General features: G+C 33.2%; 1 protein-coding gene across 5 annotated transcripts in view; it reads right to left on the bottom strand.

Annotated features, from left to right (window-relative positions):
• ptk2aa (protein tyrosine kinase 2aa) overlaps positions 1–9,922 on the bottom strand; it is a 92,446-nt gene that overhangs the window by 22,165 nt on the left and 60,359 nt on the right. For 3 of the 5 annotated variants that reach the window (XM_051136212.1, XM_051136208.1, XM_051136209.1), the window contains 8 exons: positions 4,150–4,173; positions 2,984–3,081; positions 2,417–2,501; positions 2,040–2,140; positions 1,846–1,961; positions 1,665–1,765; positions 1,317–1,406; positions 1–154 (listed from right to left, as the gene is read on the bottom strand). The exon at positions 1–154 is cut by the window's left edge and continues 51 nt beyond it. In XM_051136212.1, coding sequence (XP_050992169.1) covers positions 1–154; positions 1,317–1,406; positions 1,665–1,765; positions 1,846–1,961; positions 2,040–2,140; positions 2,417–2,501; positions 2,984–3,081; positions 4,150–4,173 — 769 coding nt within the window. The remainder of the gene's footprint in view (positions 155–1,316; positions 1,407–1,664; positions 1,766–1,845; positions 1,962–2,039; positions 2,141–2,416; positions 2,502–2,983; positions 3,082–4,149; positions 4,174–9,922) is intronic. The other 2 variants (XM_051136210.1, XM_051136211.1) reach the window with 1 other exon arrangement.

Below are 9,922 nucleotides of genomic sequence, written 5' to 3'. Positions count from 1 at the left end.
GCCCAGCATTTGGTCATCAGGCTGTAGAGGGTCGGAGGACAGTTTTGGGGCATCGCTAACCTCTCGCCGTTCTCTATCCGACCGATCACGTCGTTATTCTTCACGCCTTGGAAGGGCTTGATGCCGAACATGAGGATTTCCCACATACACACACCTGAGAGGAGACAGACATCGATCAGAAATCTGCCTCAGTCATCACAAATACACAAAAAGAAAGTGCACTCAATGAAAAATATAATGCAACAACTAGTACAGAACAATATGTAATGCTGGACCACAAAACCAGTCTTAGGTAGCATGGGTATATTTGTAGCAACGGCCAAAAATACACTGTATGGGTCAAAATTATCGATTTTTCTTTAATGCCAAAAATCATAAGGATATGAAGTAAAGATCATGTTGCATGAAGATAGTTTGTCAATTTCCTACTGTAAATATAACAAAACTTAATTTTTGTTTAGTAATATGCAATTTTCTTAATATTTAGATTTTTTGCACCCTCAGATGCCGGATTTTTTAAAACGTTGCATCTCGGCCAAAAATTTCCCTATCCTAACAAACTATACATTGATGGAAAGCTTATTTATTCAGCTTTCAGATGGTGTTTAAATCTCAGTTTCAAAAAACGGACTCTTATGACTGGTTTTATGATTCAGGGTCACATATATGAAATATAAATTATATTATATTTCAAATATTACATATTTTTCAGAACTGACAGTCTGTCTAATCTAATTATTTTCTGATCTAAATAAAGGCAAAAAATGTCCAAATAAAAACAGAAATATAGTGCACACCCAAATCATTCATAGGTGTGTAGAATAAATGTCTAATATAATAATTCAATAATTAAATAAAAAATATAAGTATATCTAAAAGAAAAAAATATATATACAAATTATAAATCCTGCACATTACTCAAACTTAGAAAAAAATATTTAGTAAATATATATAGCCTGAGGAAGGTCAAATGGCCAAAACAAATTTATTATTTATTTATTGATGATGACTTGATTTTTTTCTTTTTTTTTTTTTTTTTTGATGCAAGTTGAAGCTTAAGTTGTGTGCCGATTTTTTTTTTTTTTAATATTTAATATTTTATTAATCAGTAAAAATAAGAAATTTCATTATAATACTACTATTACAATTCACATGAATTAATAGTATTTTTTTTATACATATATATATATATATATATATATATATATATATATATATATATATATATATATATATATATATATATTTATCACACAAATATATATATCTCACACAAATACTCATCAACCAATTTTTAAAAGATGTTAAGTATTCACCAAACATCCAGACGTCACTGGCTGAGGTAAACCGTCGGAAGTTTATGGATTCAGGAGCCATCCATTTGATCGGCAGTTTCCCTTTAGAAGCTGGAAAAAACACACACTACTGTTCACAAACAATAAACAACAAAAATTTACCTTCACTATCCACTAGATGCCACTGTGTACTTATTCTAGTAACATTTCTGAATGTCTGTTTGCAGGAATCATAATCATTTTTCAGTCTCTAAAATGCACAGCAACTCAAACAAGACATTATATAATGAAAACTTGTGCACATGTTAACTATGTTGTATTATGGTTAATTGCATGTTAAATGGAAAGTCAAATTGCAGTGTGATTTACCTTTATAATATGAACTGTCCTCCATGTATCTGGAGAGACCGAAGTCACCAAGTTTCACACAATCTGTGGAAGACACCAACACGTTCCTGGCAGCAATGTCCCTGCACAAAACACACATTCATGGTCAGAAAACTAACGATTGACTGTTTTGAGCATGTGAAGATCTCCAAACCTAAGTCACCTGTGCACGAAGCGTTTGCTCTCCAGGTAGGCCAGGGCTGTGCTCAGCTGGTAGGCGAACAGAATCAGCGTGGACAGGTCGAGGTTGTACTTCCTGACTTGTAAGAATGACCTCAGCTAAAAAGGAATCAAACATTTAATTTCCAGATGAAGTCTAAAATATGTTCAAGTTTAACAAATTGAAACAGTTCTGACCTCTCCAAGCGTGCACAACTCCATGATGATCCAGACAGGGTTTTCAGTGATTATTCCAATCAGCTTCACAATGTGCGGGTGGTCGAACTGCCGCATTGTCACTGTATAAATTATAAAAACACAAAGTCTGAAAACAGATATTCTCACTGCAACACATGCTTAACCCTTTTGCAAAATCAATCTGGTTTTGTGGGATTCTGACTTCTCTCAAAGCATGTAAATGCGGTAGCAGTGACTTCCTCATAAGCGACTTAGTAATTATAACTAGCCATGGTTTAAAAAAAAAAAAGGGACCTTCCGAAATTACATTTGCATTGGCTAAAATTAATCCTGAAGTTACGTACTTAAGGTCACTAGTGTGAAATCTTTATACTCACAAGCTTCCTGTAGGAACTTCTCACGCACGCTGTCTGAGGTGCAGTTCTTACATGTCTTAATGGCCACTGATAATGATGGATTCTCCTGTTAGGTGCAGCAAAACATGCATCACGTCAAACATGCAATTCAAAAAGTATGTGAGTGAATTCAGGAAGATTACAAATAAAAAGTACATAATGATAAAACAGCACGTCCACAAAGTGTGACATTTAAGGTGGTTTTAACAGCTTCAGAACACAGAAAAGGCAGTAGGGAATAGGCTATTTTTTGGAACATTTGGAATTCGGAACATCCTGAAAAAACAAAAACCTGAATTATAAATATTATAAAATGTATTATTATTTTTTATAATTTAATTTTATATTTTATTTAGCTTTATATATTTTTTTAAAGTAATTTTTATGTTTTTTATTAATGTAATTCTCACTCTAAAAGCATGGGATTTTTGACATGAATTGATTTAGGGAACATAATTAAATGGGCCACCAGTTTGCACTCTATTCATGCCAAATGTTTGTTTGATAAATATTTCTGTGGTCTATATGGATGATGAATTTGTTGTTTACCGGACTGATATAAACCCCCTGGTGGACATCACCAAACTGGCCTTCTCCGATACACCGTCCCAACTCGATTCGGTCCCGCTGGATCTCATAGTCCTGAGCTACAGATGACAAACACAAGAAACCAAGCGTCACAAACCTGATAAACCAACAAAGTTCAGAAGAACGACATGCTTCACACGAGCAACTGTGACTGAGATCAGCGTTTAGCACAATATTTACAGAATGCAGAGCTCAGCCATTTATCAAACTGTTTGAAAGGCGCCAATTGCAAGTTTAGAAACACTGAGGTCATGAGAACAAAAGACCTTAGTCAGGGTGGACGCCAGAATTATTTGTGAACAAATGAAGACGAGGCTGTGACGGACAGATTTCTATATGACAAAAAATTGGCTATGAAAATCAAGGAAACCTAAAACATTGAGAAGACATACTGAACAAACTGCACATATACGCCAGACTCATTTTCATTTGTCATAATAAATATGATGTCCACTCTGACTAATGTACTGTACTTAAATATTAAAATAAGTCCTTAATGTTCTGTAGAAATCATGATGTAGCAAAATAAAAAAGCTAAGAATACATAAATGCACAATTTATTTGAAAAATAACATTTCTTTACTGTGATTTTTAATACTTTTAATGCTGAATAAAGTAAAAAATATCACAGTAAAAAAATATAAAAAAAAAAGATTTCAAACTTTTAAAACCAGCAAAAAAATAAAAAAGCACCATTTATTAAAAGAAAGAACAAATAACTATTTATTTATAAACGCAAACAAACAAAAACTATTTGAAAATATAAATGAGCAAAACAAAATAAAAATCTATTGTTTGGCTACATATCAACAACTTTTGCAGGTTTTCAATTATACAAAGTATTTAATCTCAAAAATATATAAATGGCATATTATTAATAATCATATTATAAATAAGCATAGCTTCTATAAGTTAGATTGTAGCTTTTATGATGTCAAGTCATAGGTTTGATTACCATGAAAGGCATAAAATGATTTTATAAAAACCTGCATTAGTCTGTGATATGAGGAGGAACCTGCTTCTATCACAAGCACACAGCAAAACTGACAGAGAGACAGAGAGAGAGAAAAACAGAAAAGAAAGAGAGAAAAACTGAAAGGGAGCACACAAACAGAGGATGGCGTTACCTGCGTCTAATCCATAGCATTCGGCTGGTTGTTAAGAGAAAAGTCAGAGATTGGGCTTTTAGATCAGAATTAAAGCTCAGGATGAGAGAGAGAAACAGAGGGATGAGATGTGGAGAGCTGCACACACTTATCAATGACAGACATGTCAAATACTCATGTTATAAAAAGTATTATAAAAATGAAGTAAACATAAAAATTCCCTTAAAAATGAGCAATGAATTATAAAAACTGGAACGGAAACTGGCATTAATAAAATGTCAAAAATGAAAACCTGTGAGCATTTTACTCGCTCGTCATTTCAAAGCATAAAACAAAAAAATGTCTATGCTGCTCTTTTACATACAAAGTAAGCAAATGATGAATAAATGCAATTCAGTGGTTAATTTTTTATATCCTACTGGCGTATATTTCTGTCACTTTAAAGAAGAAGTCCACTTCCAGAACAACAATTCACAAATAATTTACTGATTCTGAAGTTGTAGGAGAAAATAAGATGGAGTTTTTTGCCATACTCTAACTTTTTGAGCCGGAGTACACAGACGATGAACTTAGACGTGATTCGTAGTAGTGTTGGGAAGTTCAGATCATTTTAGCGACCTTTGAGTCTCGTTCAGCAAAATTAACAAATCTTTTTGACTCATTTCGCTCATTTTAGCAAAATATAATTAAAATGTTACGTGTTACTTCCCTAACACATCTACTGCTTACACAAACATTGATCACACTACAAACAAGACAAAACTATAATGCTATAAGAAACAGAAAAGATTCATTCATTGTTTACCTGGGTCTTTAGTCTATGATTAGCTCACCTCACCTCTTATCTGACAAGTTTTCGGGTTTGAGTCGTTTGTTCATCACGTGACAGCCCCATAAGATGAACAAACGACTCGACAAACCCGAAGACTCGAAACAGGTGAACTAATTCCAGTACAGAACCTAATAGGATGTTGCGCATGCGCGACTGAACGAATCACTCCCCCGAGACGACTCGTTCTTCCTGAGTCACATTAAAGATTCGTTCAAAATGAATGAAACGTTCCAGAACGACCCATCACTAATTCGTAGCAAGGTGAACGTGCACCCCAGAACCTGTGCTACACAAGCTTTTGTGCTTAAAAAGTATACAAATTTTTCTTTTTCGAAAAAAAATGACTGATCGTTTCGCTAGATAAGACCCTTCTTCCTCGTCTGGGATCGTTAAGAGCCCTTTGAAGCTGCATTTAAAACTATATCTTGGAGGTTCGAAATCTGGACACCAATCAAGGTTACTATAAGAAAAAAAATCCTGAAATGTTTTCCTCAAAAAACATAATTTCTTCACAACTAAAGACAGAAAGACATGAACATGTTGGATGACAAGGGGGTGAGTAAACTATTTGTAAATTGTTGTTCTGGAAGTGGACTTCTCCTTTAAGCACAAACATCACAGTCGTTTTTGCATCTCAATTAAATGCCTTAAAACAGCTTGAATGTAACTCTACCCCCCCTTGCCTCATTTAATATACGTGGCTCTATGAATATGCTAACTAGCCACACCCCCATGCAGTCACACCAGCCACAGCTGTAGTAAATGCAATATAATGGCAAAACACTGATAATGACTGATTAAACTATGTTTTTACTAGCAGACAACTAGAGTAGATACTGTAACATTTGTTAAAGTTAGTTACTTGATGATGTTGTGCCCCAAAAACCACATTTCTGGGACGCAGTATTAAGGAGAAAATACTCAGCAATGGTGTTGATTAATGGACTGGGACATGGTTTGTCTAAAAGCATATTAAAAACACCACATAGACAAATAAACAACATAAAAATCTTGATTTTCTCTACAGGGGAACTTTAAGAACGTTTAGATTTGTTTTGGTCATGAGTTTTATCTTTTTGGTCACATAATTTATATTCTTTATATAATTTTGTTTTGTTTGATTTATTTATTTTTTATTTACCCTTTAAAAAAATCTTATCTTATGATTCTGAGTGGATTTTTGGCTTTATTGTAAATAGTTATCTTTTCAAATGTGTTATAAATTAAGGATAAAAAATAAAAAGAATGTTTAGATATTTGTACTGAAAGTAAAACAAGACATAAATAATAAGAAAGCAGTAAAGGAGCAAAAGTGCAATAAAAATAGTTGATATGACTCATGCACTATGTTTATAGTCCTCTGAAGCCAAACACTAGTGTTATGTGATGACCAAAAAATGTTAACATTTTTGGTTTTGGGAGACTTTTAATATAGTGCATAAGTCATATCAACTACTTTTTTGATCTTTAGGAGCTTGACAGCCAGGTAACAAAAACACGTTCTAAGAACATTTTGTTAACATTCCAATTAAGTTATAAAAACATTACAGCTGAGTGTTCTCAGAATGCTCAAAATGTCATTTTTTTTTTAAATGAGCAATATGACACAAGTAGCAGTGCAATATGGCTGTGTATTGACATGTCTGTGATTCAACCATGGGTAATCAAAGCGTGCCGATTTACAATCATACTGCACAGCTACAAGTGTGAAACTGTGTTTACACAACAGTTTGATGGTGAGTGTGTAAATACATAAGAAACAACAACGGAGCGTCTTTATAAACCCTCTATTTGTGCAGCACAACTTCCTTCCACCACGGATTTAAATCTAAGTTTGACAGTTTAACAGCTGAGCCAAAACATTGAAAACATCACTTTAGAACTAGTAACAAGGGAACGTTGAGTTGCTTTATTAAAAGCTTATTGTATCATGCAAAGTATTACTGAGCGAGTGTGATCACCTGCAACTGATACAGCATTTACTCTTCAGCTCAATCTCATATTCACAATAAAACATTAGTTTAATGTTTGAATGTCAGCTGAGAAAAGTTCTGTGCTACTCAGTGCTAGGGCTGTCAAAAAAATGGCTGAAAAAATAAATTAGAATTGTGTGCTTAAATATTATCAAAATTTGAATTATATTCGAATTTAAAATGCATAATTTCAGTTTGGGTGAAAAAAACTTTTGACTTCTCTCCTGAGGCCACAAGAGGGCACAGAGTAAAATGTTTGAAATAATGTTTATAAACCAATTAGAATTTATTAAAATGGTGTTGCTTTACAAACATGAGATGAAGTGGGATGGTGAAAAAAAAAACGTGCCATAAAGTCTTGAGATATATTGTTTCAAAGCTGAACTTGCATTATTTTACATGGTTTTCTGAACATGCGTCTCTCTTGCGCGAGATGCAAGTGCAACAGTGATAGATGTCCCTCAAGAAAATGTGCAAAATAATGCGTTCTGTCTGAACAGCTTTGTTTCAGTTTTGACATAAACAAGTTCTCAAAAACATTACAATGCAACGACAATTAAATAGTCATCGCAAACTGTGTGCCACTGAGCAGCGGCTCCCTTAAAGCACACCTAAAATTCGAATGCAACATTTTTGCATTCAAATGTGGGTTTATTTTAAATTTCGATGAATAATCAAAATTAAAAAAGGAAGAATACCGTTTTATTAATATCATTACACTTATTTGCTCTGTTTTATTTTGTGAAACCTTACTACGTATATGGAATAACCATTTTATAGAAGCAATAAGACCTGTGAAGCCATGGTTTACAGTGAATTTGTAAAAGCTAAGGGTCGTGCCTAACACAATATAAATTTACTGTAAACCACAGCTTCTTGAGGCTTATTGTTTTATTATATCTCATGTTTAACCACTATAGAGACATCAGAGCCCGCAGTAAATTCCAGAAGATCTGGCCAAGGTGAGGCTGTTCTCAGCGGGTTCATGAGCGCTAAACAGCCACTGACGGCCTGGAGCTCACACACCCGAAAACGTGAAAGCAAATTCAAGAACCAGAAAGAACTGTCATATAACATGTTTGAACTGTTTGAATGTTTGAAATGTTTCCTGGTTAAGTGAACACTGAATTTTAGAATTTTAGAAACATTATTGGAATATTACTTTTGAATGTTCTGAAAGTAAGAAAAAATGCTATTTACTGCACCTAAAATGTATAATTGCAGAAAAAAAATATACATTGTATTTAACATTAATGGAGCAACATATTTGCGTGAAAATAAATCATTCACTTTGTTTATTTTGTTTAAATATCTTATAAATGTATGAGGTGGCAAGGGGGGCCTTTTACCCCACACCCCCACACACAGGGTAAAATGTTCACCAGCATGGGATAAAAGGCACACAGCATCGATACAAATACTTTAGCTAAATTTTTATTTTTTATTTTTTAAATAATGTCTAAGTTAATACTTGTTTAAAACAATCACTTTAGCAAAGTTTGTACTATTTTCTGCTTATTTTGAAAAATAAAATAATAAAATATTGTTCAATAAATATACTGTCATTAAAATATGTTAATATAAAAATACATATATTTTAAAATACAGAAACAAAATCATTTTAAAATGTAAAGATTCTGAAAGCACTGAAGGATATCCCATAATAATTTAATATAGATTTACAGTGGTAAAAACAAATTATATTTTATTACATGATATGATTAATATTATGTTTTTAAATATGGTTTCATTCTAAACATGGTGATTATCTCTAAGATGGACACCCAATATAATATATGATACTGACCATCTGAATCTAACAATGTCATGTCAACAAATGAAAAAGTCAGCCATCTATTAATTATGTTAATTACTGTGCACCTTTAGCCCCAACAGCATGGGCACTTTTTGCCCCAAATACCATACTTTTATACATTCTTTCATTATTTAAAAACTGTCTTTAATTATTTATTAAATTAAACAGAACTGAAAATCATAAATAAGACCTTAGCATCATAATATATGCATTTATTTTAGAATGCATGCATGCATTCTCATTTGCTACTTAAATCTACAACCTTTCAAAAAATATCAAATATTAGATCAAGTTAGCACAGAATCAACTTTGTGCTGCTACCCGCGATCATGTCAAGGATCAAATACACACGTGCATCTCGAAAAGCGAATGTTTTGGAAAGTGCTACGCCACATTTTTGTGTCTAGTGGTTTAGATGAAAATAATATCGAAGGCGCCTTTTATGCCGGGGTGCCTTTAGCCCTGTTGTACCCTAACATTTAAAGAACGTCAGGGGAAAGTTCCATGAACAATGTATATACAATTTTTTTTGTGTTAACATTAATAATTAATAATTCTTTAAATAATTAAAGGAGAAGTCCACTTCCAGAACAAAAATGTACAGATTTACTCACCCCCTTGTCATCCAAGATGTTCATGTCTTTTTCTTCTTCAGCCATAAAGCCATTTCTTCAAAAATCATTTCAAAATCATCCTACATCACTGCAGAAGTACCGACACAGTCTTTGCAAAGTGAACATGCAAAACAGATCAAACACCATTTAACAAAAAGGTAAAACAGCGATATAGTTGAGGGAGAACATAAGATGGGAGTTTTTCAACATACACTAACTGTCATGAACCAGAACAAAAACAGAGGTCGGCAAGAGCAAGACAAGACGAGCGTTTGACATTAAAAGTACATAAATTGTATTATTTTTTATGAAAATAACCAATTGTTCCGCTAGATAAGACCCTTCTTCCTCAGCTTGGATTGTTTACAACCTCATTCGGGATTGTTTGAAGCCACATTTAAACTGCATTTTGAAAGTTCAAACTCGGGGCACCATATCAGTCCATTATATGTGACCCTGGACCACAAAACCAGTAATTAGGGTCAATTTTTCAAAATTTATACATCATCTGAAAGATGAATAAGCTTTCCATTGATGTATGGTTTGTTAGAAAATGACA

The sequence above is a fragment of the Labeo rohita genome, chromosome 19, assembly GCF_022985175.1.
Source record: "Labeo rohita strain BAU-BD-2019 chromosome 19, IGBB_LRoh.1.0, whole genome shotgun sequence".
NCBI lineage: Eukaryota > Metazoa > Chordata > Actinopteri > Cypriniformes > Cyprinidae > Labeo > Labeo rohita.
The sequence above is the reverse complement of the archived record's forward strand: the minus strand, read 5'-3'. Positions and strand labels throughout refer to the sequence as shown.